The sequence below is a fragment of the Cimex lectularius genome, unplaced genomic scaffold (genome assembly GCF_000648675.2).
Source record: "Cimex lectularius strain Harlan isolate CLEC.00 unplaced genomic scaffold, Clec_2.1 scaffold73, whole genome shotgun sequence".
NCBI lineage: Eukaryota > Metazoa > Arthropoda > Insecta > Hemiptera > Cimicidae > Cimex > Cimex lectularius.
Window position 1 is genome coordinate 1,725,356 of NW_019392632.1, and position 12,376 is coordinate 1,737,731.

Here is a 12,376-nt window from a genome sequence, read left to right on the forward strand (position 1 = left end):
CTATTCTGTTGTAATTTATGTTGGTTACAAGGAAAAAGCACGCAGACTTTTGACTGATCTTATTGGTAACAATAATATTATAAACTTTTTGTTAAAGGAAAGGTAATATTAGGTAAGAATAAATTTTCCCTTTTATGATAGGTTGATTGGCTTTTTTTAAGAGAAAGTTTTGGAGCTTTTTTAAAAGAGAAATCAAGTGCACGTTAATTGTGTAGGTGTTTGTTTTCAACAGGGTTGTTAAAAAAAAGTATATGGCATAATTGATTGATAAGTAGAGCCGTGGTGGTTGTCACTCAGAAAAACATTTTAATAATTTATTTCAGTAAAATAAATCATCCCTTCGTCTTAAAATTAACGTAAACTGTTCTTATTCATATGCAGAACACTAAAAACGACATTGTATAGGATCTAAATAAAATGAAAATTCACGAAATTTTTATAAACACAGTTTTACAAAAAATAAATAAGTTAATGATTAAAATTTTAGTTATTTTACAATAGGCAAAACATTTTAAGCCCAAATAATTATCAGTTGGTAAAATTCTTGAATTGGAAAACTTCCAAGACAAAAGAAAGCAAAGATGAGGACAAGATAGAATTTATAATAATGTATTTTGTTCAGATCTCAAGCGGCGACACCTCACAAATATAAAAAAGGTGACGTCGTCTCAACACCTAGTGGAATTAGGAAAAAATTCAACGGTAAGCAGTGGAGGAGACTTTGCTCAAAGGGGGATTGCACTAAGGAATCTCAAAGAAGGGGCTACTGCTCTAGGCATCTTAGCCTTAAAGGAAACAACAATACGTTACGCCCACAACCTGCTAATTTTCCCAGGTAAGGGAATACATTTTATTTCCACTGGGAAAATGTGGGCTCTTGTAATTAAAAAAAAAATAAAAAATGGGACCTTTTGTTTTTAACATCATTTTTTAATGCTTTTTTCTAATTGGATTTTAGTGGATCAATGGTGATTTTTATTTATTTTTTTATTTTAATGAGGATGTTAGTTTTACAGAAATGGCTTAATCTCACAATGCTTACATTATTTTAACCCCCCACCCACCCGCCCGTTCTTACTCGAATATATAAATATAGCTTCTATTTTTTTATATATTTTTTTAAATTATTTATTTTAATGTAAATTTGTTAGTAAAACTGTGTAAGGGAACGTACAAAGATATTTAACAACATTTTAAATAATTTCTTATTTGTTATAATTCAAAACAAAGCATGCCGTTTTATTCCTATCTTCCTAAATTTTATTATATTATAATGATTATTAAGTGGGATTGGCTGGATTTATTACTTTATTATTTGCACCGACATTTATAACAAACTCATGGTTTTATGTTGTCAGCATGAAAATGCTTAGGATTGCTTATTTTTCATCCTCATATTTAGTATAAAATTTTAAAAATCGATTGCCCAGGTTGATAGTCAGTAGTAGCATTCAAATCGTAGTTAATAAAAGAAGGATTTTTTTGTACTATACAATGCTAAATGCATCTTTGATTTGATAATTTGGCGGGTATTCATTTAAATAGTATTGTTAAATTATAAGGCTAGTTTCACACTAGAATTGACTACATTCAACTCCGATTATGGACGACTGATTTGTCTTGCGTGACCTTTCACATTGGAACAGGCTTGTCAGAGCCTTTTGTCCATTAGTAGCAGCGATTGGTTGGTATGATTTTGGAATGTTTTTTTTTTCTTCATCTTCAAATTCTTAGGTTTCTTTAGATATTTTAAAAGCAATATCTTGAATTGAAAGAATTACCTACTTTTTTTGTGACCATGGCTACTCACGAAAGTGCTTAAGAATTTCACATTAAAAAATGTACAAAGGCCTCGCATCCTATAGAACCAGAAATCTGAAAAAACTGTGAATTTCCTTAAAAATGGTTGGACTATCTGAACACATGTTCATATTCTCATATATTGTTCCGTCTCATTCTTCAAAAATATTATTGCATATAGTCGCAGGAAGCGAACGGATTCAAAATTGTTTGGATTTTTACTGTGAATCTGTGCGAATGGGTCCTCTAAGCCTGCCTTGGGGTCATGAACTGTAAAAAAGTTCTCATCTAGAAGAGGATATATTTTGGTACCAACGGGAAAATAATCACTAAATAACTAAATACAGAATGTGCAAACATTTTTTTGTGTGCATTTTTTCAAGAATAAATATATAAAAAATATAAATAATTTATATTGAGTTCTATAAGTTTTGTAAAAAGACTATGTAAGCTTCAATGCAATGAAAATTCTATTTTTCTTAGAAGTGAGGTCTTAAGAAGTCTGTCGAACGCAAAAAATCCAAGGTTGCTGGGTCAAAACAAAATAGACATATACATACGATTAAGTCAGTTCCAGTTCGAGAGGATTGATTACATTTCCTACGTTTGGGAATGTTTGTGTGAATTTGGGCATAGTCGGTCATTCAAAAATTGGTAGTTGGTTCCAGTGTGAGAGTGGCGAATAACATTTTTGGTCAGATATCTTTGATAGATAACTTACATTTAACTGTAAAGCCTCAAACTAAGAAATATCTACACTTACCTTTAACATGTAGGCTACAAAGATAAACTGCGAAATTGGTCCTGGTGCTTGATGTTTGTGTATGTTTAAATAATCTTAATAATTATCAGTTAATTTGAAATGTATCACTCATATGAGTGAGTATTAAATTTTGTGTCTGAATAATTCGATTGACGATTTATTTGTAGTTTGGAACTATAAGGACAATTAATTAGAGAAATTAAGATTTATTTGAAGATGAAAGATTTCATGTGTGTATACTAGAATTTAGAAAAGTTAATGGAAAACATATATTGTATAATGTGGAGAATCTTAAAAATGAAATGGAAAAGCCACCCACAATTTTGAATCTCACCAGGTGGCACACTAGCAGTGTGATCCTAAGTCACACAACTGCACAGTTAACGTGCAAGGGTAGAAACAATAAAAAATAAAATAAAATAAAAATAGCACGTACAGAAGTTAGGCCATAATAAAGTAACCCAATAACAGCATAGAGTTTAGCAGCAAAAATGTTGGCGTCTTGTTGAGTATGTGCATGTGTATGTTTGCCCCTTAACTACTTTTTTTTAGTCATGTTCTTATATACACAAGTATCATTGTGTGTTAAACCCGTATTGATTTAAAAAGTTTCCATTATATCATAAAATTTTGAAATCACAATGATGAATATCAGTAATCACAATTGATTTCTATTTTTCAGAAATAAAGGAAGTGTTTTGGATGGTGAGGAAACATCCAGAGATTCTGATACATCTCCCAACTATGGTGAAAGGAGAAGATTCGACCCTGATGAAACAGAAGCTGCTAATATGCTTGGTATGTTTTAGTTGTTACTCACTTTATCATTATTATGGCTTGATTGTAGTAAACTTTTTGATTTAATCATTTAAAACAAAGATAAATTTTTGGTTAAACAAAATTAAATATCACTACAAAAAAATCTTTGTAATATCAGTAGAAGTCACAGTGTTAAATCGCAGGACTGGGGGAATATTCAGAGATAAGCCACAATTTCTCATAGAACTTTCAAACTTTCAATCCATTCCAAAAAAACATTATAACAAACTGACTTATTTTTGTTCTGGACAATTGCAATAATAAATTTAGTCAGTTTTTATAGATAACATTTTAATATAGTTGAAGTAACTGAATAGAGAAAGATTTAATAATTGATGATTTTTGTGTTTAGTTTCTTTGGGTACATCTCGTTCTGCAACTCCTGCATACTCACCAACAAACCATAATCCATCACCAAGCATTCCCGTGCAGTCACCTGTTACAGTCGGTTCAAGACAAAATGTCTTCCTCCCAATTCCTAGTATGCAGCGTCATCCTCAGCCTTCTCCCGTACAGCATCACTTTATGGTTGGATCTTATCAACAACATGTTATTAGGTAAATTAAACTAATAAAAAAATAAAATAAAAAAACAGGTTATAACACTAAAATTTTCTATCTATAGGCCAGAATTGGTGAGACCAACTACATTAATGGGCCAACATCAAGAAGGCCGTTGCTCCCCTGTTAATACAGGAATGGCTACGAGTGTCATTCGTATTTCACCCAGTCCTCAACAACAGCAACAGCAGATTGGAACTCACATAGCCTGGAAAGTTGACAGCCCATCACCACCCGCAACGCATGCGCCTCATGGCTACAACATACTCCAGCAAGCTTTAACTCATCCTGAATCGCATCCCATGGATGAGGATCAACCACAACAAAGGCTGCAGGAACAACAAGACGTCCAACAACAAGTCAGCAATCTTAGGATATTGAAAATTGATGATAGACTTATTCAAAGACCCCCTCATCACCAAGAATCTGTGATCAGGAAAGACAATTCAACCCACCATTCAGTTCTCGTTGAAAAACCACTAACAGTTCTCCACCAAGTAAGATATACATACTAGATTGTAATTAACATATTAGCAATAAATTAATGAAATACAATTTATATTTCAGGTTGTTAATAAGCCTATGCAATTTACAAATGAAAATATTAATTTGCACAATACTTCAAATACTGTGAACACAGTGAATGAGCAGAACGTATCTCAGCAAACTCAAATGGGGAAAACGAACGTTTATCAGCAACACGTGATCGTAAATCCAACTGAACTTCTTCCTGTACTACCTCTTCAGAACAAATCCGACGACTCACCACAAAGAAACGGAGGTGTCGGTACGTCATTCAATTTCATATATTTAATTTAACTGATTTAAAAAGTTATATAATAATTATTTTTTAATTATTAGCTGTTAACACATCAAGTGGTATGGCATTGTACCAATGGGATACTCTTGTTCCACTTCTCGGTACGTCACCTCCATTAACCCCACCTATTCTGTCACCACCACTTTCTGCTCCACCAGTCCCGATAGACCCACCGCATCAAGCAGATGAAGAAGACGATGATGTATTTGAGCCAGTTAGAGAGCAAGTACCTCTTATCCAAGAAGGACTTAGCAACAGTTCAGCTGGTAAAAGAAGAACACAGTCATTGAGCGCATTGCAAAGTTCTAAAGAACCACAAAGTCCTCTTAAGGTAATGATTCTTAATACATTTTTCAAAATGATTGTATCACTTCATAATTATTTGTTCTTATTTATTACAATTAATCATCCCCATGTTTTCAGGCAAAAGATAGAATAAGAAGACCCATGAATGCATTCATGATTTTTTCAAAACGCCACCGCCCCCTTGTCCACCAAAGGCACCCCAATCAGGACAATAGGACAGTTTCAAAGATACTCGGAGAATGGTGGTACGCTTTGAGGCCAGATGAAAAGCAGAAATACCATGACCTGGCTTCCGAAGTGAAAGAAGCTCATTTTAAAGCCCACCCAGAATGGAAGTGGTGTAGTAAAGACAGGAGAAAATCTTCGACGAGCTCTGGAAGGGGCAAACTTGGTTCAGCCGAAGATGGCGCGGAATGCATTCGCCCTACTTCACCACAATTCCCAAGTACCTCTAATACTAGTATTGAGGTAAATATAAAAATAGAACATAATAAAACTTATGTCGAATATTAAAACATAATATTATCAAATTTATTTCAACATTAGTTAATAGATGAAAAATTCAGAAAGTTCTTTCTAAAATAATGTTAAAGGATGTTAGTAAGGAAAATGGTGTATGTCATTGTTATAACTTTACACTTTTATAGCTATATTTTTGATTTTACTAAGCTTTCTTTAAAATTTATGATTTTCAGAATAAAACTGTACCTGAAAATAATAAGACTGTAGAAGCAAGTGTGTCAGGTCAAGGAACCAACCACCCAGAAGATGAGTTTTCTGATGAGGACCAAATGGTAATTAATATTTGTATAACAATAAATGACATTTTCATAATTAGAGTATGATTTTATTTTTTGTTTTTAAGGTCATTTGTGTTGAAGAATCAGAAGTGGATTTGAAGTGCAAAGAAAAGGTTGAAAACTCCGACTGTGAAATGCCACAGCATTGTTTCAGTTCGACGCCCAGGCCATCTTCACCTGGTTCAGTTGATGTCACGTGTCGTCCAAAGCCTATTAAAGCTCGGTAAGCAAATTAAAGCAAAGGAAATTAAATTTCATTTGATGTTAAAATAAAAATAATATTTTTTTCTGCAGAATTGGGTCAACGGGATTGGAAAGTTCTGTGAAACACCCTACAACGCCAGGCGAAAACGTGCCTATTGTTCCATACCCATACCATTCACCAATAAACCCAACAGGCGTTTCCGCTTTTCAACCAACAGGGGGTGGAGCTTTTAAGTCAATGCCAATTTCTCCAAAGGTTTGCCTTTTCGCTAATAATATCAGTAATTTAAAATACATAAGCAATTTAGGAGACAAAACGTTATTGCATAAATAATTGTGGTTATTGGTACAGTAAGTTTTAATATTTTAAATAATGGAAATACCAGGTAACCAGAAAAAGTCTTTCCAGGTTTAAACGGTTTAATAATTAGTTTAGAAATATTTTATTTTGGGAAATAGTCTCCATCGGCATCTTTAACCTTTTCCCAACAAGTTACTAGCCCAGTTATGCCCATCGTATAAAAGTTTGAATCCCTGGACTTAAAAAATAAATTCAGCTCATTTTCCAGCTGTTAGTGATCATCGAACTCTCGGTTGCACATATGATTGTCCATCGCTAAAGTTGAAAGTCAGATGGGGCTGGGTCTGGAGAGTACTGAGTGTATGGTAGTACTTTTCAACCAAGCTTCATTATCACCTCCTATGCCATTCTGGCTGCATGATGTCTCCCGTTGTCATGGTGAAAAATTACACCCTTTCTGTTCACAAGAAAGGGTAGTTTCTGGGTCAGGACATGAGATAATTGTTACAGTTAGCTTGGGTAGATTTCAATGGTGATGGTCAGGCATTGCATAGTGAACAATAGCTACCATACAACTTCAAACACAGAGCATCACCTTTTATTGGTGACAATGGACAGGATCATTCGGTACCAGACAATAGTATGACCTATTGTTACTTACATAATCCATTTTTTGTCGCATGTGTCATTGCAGTAAAAAAGTGTCTATTGTTCCGTAAAAGCTATAAAAGGCAAATGTTTAGATGCTGAAGCCTTGCTACTTTAAGTCAATTTATGTGTGTGTGTGTGTTTAAGTCGTCTTGTTAAGTCGTCAGCTAGAAGGAATGGTTTCATTGCTAATGTTGAAAACTCTGACAAACTCCTGATTTGTTTGACTAATAAAATTTGATAGCTTCCCTCAATTCATCATCAGTCACGACAAAAAATCAACCAGTTCATCCTCAATCCCCTCATTCTCAGAAGCAAACCTTCTCAACCACTTTTGGACCATACAGTCACTAATTGTTTCAACGAATGTATTGCAAATTTTACAAGATGCCTCAGCCACCCTAGTACCGAGTTAACATTTAGACAATAAGCACGCACAAATTATAGGTTTTGAAACCATGAGAGAGAGCAAATTTATGGCGGACTATTCAAGACACTTTTTCTTAATGAACTGATGCATTATTCTTTTGGTATGAAGTGATTCTAATCCACCTATGTAAATAGAAATATTGATTAATGGTATTAAAACAATAACAAATGATCATACATTATGAATAATTATCTGGAGGACTGATGCTCAAATTCCCTTGTACACTAAAAATGTCTTCTACACCACTTACATATTTCAATGTATAAAATGTTTTTATTTTAAAGATGTTGGGCATAAAGGTGGGAGTATGTTGCTCAAGTTATGGATTGGTGTGGTAGAAGGTCAATCCCATTCATTTCAGGATGTTTGCTTTGTTTGTAGAGTAATTAAGACCTTAAGGGCCAATTACTCATTGGGTGTCTCGGTCAAGGGGTCAAACCATTTTATTATTAATCTCAATTGAAATTACTTGGTCTTTGCCGGGATTTGAACCTAGAACCACTAGTGTGGCAGATACATACAAGATGCCATAACTATTTGGCTATTGCGGTCTCTACATTTGTGACATGTGCAGCTAAACTTTGCCCATTCACCAAAAGCTAGGTATTTTTTCTCCAAATACAGCGAATAATTTAATCATACTTTTCTACCTTTCATTCTTAATTTCCCAAAGTTGTGTCACTGGCAAGTTACACTTATCTGCGATAATCAAACTATTTGACAATTGACAGGGCTTTTTTCATCATTAACTTATTTTGTTAAGTCATTTTCATAAAGGAATGTCAAAAAATTAAAAATTTTGCCAAATTATTTAATATATTAAACTAATACTTATGCCAACATGTAATTTAAAGGCAGGGTGGAAAATGAAACAACCCCTTTTTCTCGTCCATCCAGTTTTGGAATTTTTTGACAGATAATTATAAATTAAAATTAATTGCAGGTTGCAAAATCGGAGTTTGGGTCAAATGGAGCTCTTAATTCCGTAACTTGGTGCACAAGCGGGGTAAAGGATAATGAATGGCAAAAATCTGAACAAAGTGGAGTCCTCAAATCAAACCATCCTCTGTCTAGTCAGCCAACTGTCCTTCATCAGCATTCGTACAAACCCCCTTCTACACCAACTTCTCAGGTAATTTATTAAAAAACAAAAGCAAACTTTTTATTGATTAATTGCAATATGCATAATTAAACCTATGCATATAATCTCTTCCTTTTGTAATGTTTGATTATTTGGATTTCTACAATCTTTCAGTCAACTTTATTGTCTCATCGTCCTGGAACCTTTTCTTGAAATGCATTTTTTACGTCTTACTGTCCTTTTCGTTCATCACGAACATCCAGTGGTGCACTAAAAATTTGTTTAATTTTTTTTAATTGCAAATCACTAAAGCCAGGAACACACTTACCCGATGCTACGCCATGCAACGTTCCCCGATGCTACCCGACGCCTTGCCACGTTTTGGTAGGGTGTGCACATCTATCTGATGCAAGCACACATCGTGTACAGTCCACAGCATTTATCAAAATAATCACTATCACAATCGCAAGCATCTTTTGTTCTTAATGCACTATTTTGAGCAAAACATTGTAATAAATGGTTAGTTAAATTTTATGAGCACAACCATCTAATAAATTGTTTGTTAAACTTAATTGTTTTAAAAAAAGTTACTCCTAACCATCATAATTAAACAATTTTTATAAAAACTTACGAATTTTTGATCTTGTTTAATTTGGTTTACATTAAAATAACATGTTGTAATTAATATAACAACAAAACTACATGTCTTAGTTTGAAATAAACTACAAAAAATATGTGTCCTGTTCTGATGCTACCCGATGAAAATGGTGTAATTTTACGAGTAAAACTATGAAATAAATTGTTAATTAAATTTTATGAGCAAAACCATGTAATAAATTGTTCCAATTTTAGTAAATGTAACGCTGAAGCGAGTACAATAAATTGTTAGTTAAATTCATTATATCAAAAAATCGTATTCCATTGTTTTGATTAATTTTCTACCAAACCATTAAAATTAATTTTTTAAATAAAAACTAATTAATTTTTAACCACAGTTAATTTGGTTTATATTAAAATAAGTATGTTGTAATTAATATAACGACAATAATACATGTAGTTTGAATAAAAATATGAGTGTCCGTTCTTTTGTCTGCGACTGTACTCGATGCGACCCGACGAAAATCTGAACAGTGGGGATCGCAGAGCATCGGGTAGGTTAGTGTGGCATAGCATCGGGTAGGTGTGCATGGGGGTAATGCAACCTTATGTAAAATCGGAGTTTGGATTTGTGTCGGGTAGCATCGGGTAAGTGTGTTCCTGGCTTAAGTCGTTTCGCAAAACAAAGAAAAGAATTTTTATCAAATGAATAAATGAAGCTTTATTATTTAATTTATAATATTACTCCAAGATACTTTTCTTTAAGTGTTATTTTAGCCTGCCAAGTTTATAGTATGGACTTGAATGACATCTTGAAAAAAAATAAATAAATAAATAAATCACAAAATCTGATGGTAGAAGTTGATTGTTGTCCATCTGAAAATTAATTAGACAGCAGGAACCAAACGTCTCAAACAATTTGTAAAAACAAAAACATGATAAATCATACAATTTCTGATTAATCCAATACTGTGAATACTTTTTGAAATAAATAAAATCTTCAGACAAAAGTATTTGCAACAAATTTTAATGTACATTATGTTTCTTTTGTTTATTCAGGGCGGATCAAAACAAGCAAATATTGTTAAGACGACGACAATAAACTGTAAGCAAGCCATAACCTACACACAAGCCCAGCCAGTCACTTTATACGTCCCATCAACGAATTCCCTCTTTACAAATTTACTTTTGAAAAATGAGCAGACAACGGAGCCAGTTAAATATCTTGTTCAGAATGCAAGGTTTCAAAATGTGTATGTCTCAGCAGCAGGTGAGAATTTTGATTGTTATCTATCTGATAATTAATTAGCCAGCAGGAACCAAAGTTTGCAAACATGTCTCAAACTTACCTTGATCTACCCGGATCATCCCAACATGCCAATTATACCTGTTTTTGGTTATTACAAATATTTTGGCATTCAATGAGTTTTCCCATGTGTATATTTTTATGTAGGTCCTAATGGCTTGACAAAACCCACAAGAATAGGCCGACCACTATGATGTTGATCATATTTTTATTATTGTACTACTTAATTATTATGTTCTTAACAAGTATTGCCAAAATTTGATTGTTTAATGAATGTTTTTATTTGTAGCTGATACCGGCAGAAGTGCAAATCAGATAAAATTAGTCACAGCACAATCAAATCCAACAGTTATAGTCAGTAAACCTAGTAGCATCACGTAAGTTGAATATCCACAGCAATTAAATAAAATATTTGTTATATAAATAAGTACTTATTTTTTTAATAATAATAATACATCAATTAAAATAATTAGTTTGGTTAATAGGACCAACTAAAACATACACATATTAACTTAGTTTTCTTCTTCAGAACTATACAAGACAAATCAGAAAGTCAGAAAACTGGTCCTGAATTGTATGATGGTAATTAACTAATTTTTCTAGGCATTTATTTGTTTTGTTTATTAAACAAGATTTAATTGATTTTTCCCCCCTATAGGAGATAGGCGAATGGAAATAGAAATGAAACCAAGTAATCAAGAGGGTCAAACCAATAGTAATTTTAATGAAATGAAGGTAAGTTAAATATTTTCTCACTTTCCTTTTTATTTTTTTTTTAATTGCATTATTCCTTATAGCCTGAAAATCTTGAAAATATGGAAGTTGATGTGCAAGAAGAAAAAACGTTCATCCTCGACCCAACTCCTGCTCAGTTAGGGAAGGCCCCACTACAAAGGAGGCAGTCAATGGGTAATTTTACAGTAAAAAATAAGTTTAAAAAAATATATATAACAAAATTTTTTTGTTTGTAGTTATGAATTCAAATGATAACCAGATGAATTCAGAGGCAGTGAAAGTCAACAACAGTGCTCCCGTTAAACGAGAAGAAGAAGTGCCAGTTTCGCCTTCTGGCAAGAAGAGCTTTTTCAAGAAAAATGTTGAAGACGGGATGGACAGGTGAATATTATTTTAAAACAATAAAAAATTGTATAAACTGAAAATAAACAATTTGTCATGATGCTTGACATGTTGATTTAGCCATCATGTTATTTATAATGACAATAATTTTTAATAAATTTTCAATATACTTTTTTAGAGTACTTGAGACCGTTAATTTTGAGAAAAAATTCTCATCGCTTCCTGAGTATAAGCCAGATGAGTGCCAGTCGCCTAGTGCGATATCAGTTCCATCAAGTCCACATGTGTTCAACCAGTTTAGAAAGAAGCAGATAAACCGAACTACAGGTAAAAAGTGTGTGAGTGCATGGAGATTTGTATGAAGGGTAGGGACAAGTTATAATGACATTTAAACTTCTGGCAAATTAATTTTTTTTAATAAGTATTTCAACTACGAGGTTATATATAAAGTGATATAAATAAGGAAATAAAGACAAAAATATAGTCTGAAAATTACTGTACTATAAAATTAAAACTAAGGGCACATGGCAGAAAAGAGGGAAAAATATCAGAAAGGCAATAACAGATGGTAGGGAAGGGTAAAGGGTTGGGAAGAGTAAGAGCTATAGGTAGATGAAAGTACTGTTCACAATGAAACAGAAATAATGTGGTAGAATGGTTTTCCAAAAAAACGATTGTTTCACAATTTTGCAAAAGTTTGATAAAGAGGCCAGATTGTGAAAAGAAAGGAGAGAAAAGAGTGGTTTGCTGATGATTAGGACGGGAAAGGAGGGTATGGAAGGTGTCATGAGTCGTCCATTTATACAGAGGTGCCTCCTACCTCATCACAATAGATGTGTCCAGCTAGAGCTCTTAAAATGCAAA

At 33.1% G+C, this 12,376-nt stretch overlaps 1 protein-coding gene across 6 annotated transcripts in view; it reads left to right on the forward strand.

Moving 5' to 3' along the window:
• LOC106662748 (putative transcription factor capicua) overlaps positions 1-12,376 on the forward strand; it is a 33,752-nt gene that overhangs the window by 11,830 nt on the left and 9,546 nt on the right. For 5 of the 6 annotated variants that reach the window (XR_002909783.1, XR_002909784.1, XM_024230710.1 and 2 more), the window contains exons 5-22: positions 623-835; positions 3,246-3,361; positions 3,735-3,939; positions 4,007-4,439; positions 4,510-4,729; positions 4,804-5,093; positions 5,186-5,536; positions 5,764-5,862; positions 5,934-6,091; positions 6,163-6,328; positions 8,395-8,583; positions 10,189-10,399; positions 10,725-10,812; positions 10,965-11,017; positions 11,094-11,170; positions 11,233-11,344; positions 11,407-11,551; positions 11,691-11,839. Coding sequence is in view for 4 of the 6 variants with exons in the window: in XM_024230710.1 (XP_024086478.1) it covers positions 623-835; positions 3,246-3,361; positions 3,735-3,939; positions 4,007-4,439; positions 4,510-4,729; positions 4,804-5,093; positions 5,186-5,536; positions 5,764-5,862; positions 5,934-6,091; positions 6,163-6,328; positions 8,395-8,583; positions 10,189-10,399; positions 10,725-10,812; positions 10,965-11,017; positions 11,094-11,170; positions 11,233-11,344; positions 11,407-11,551; positions 11,691-11,839 (3,275 nt within the window). In the remaining 2 variants the exon portion in view is untranslated. The remainder of the gene's footprint in view (positions 1-622; positions 836-3,245; positions 3,362-3,734; positions 3,940-4,006; positions 4,440-4,509; positions 4,730-4,803; positions 5,094-5,185; positions 5,537-5,763; positions 5,863-5,933; positions 6,092-6,162; positions 6,329-8,394; positions 8,584-10,188; positions 10,400-10,724; positions 10,813-10,964; positions 11,018-11,093; positions 11,171-11,232; positions 11,345-11,406; positions 11,552-11,690; positions 11,840-12,376) is intronic. The other variant, XM_024224530.1, reaches the window with a different exon arrangement.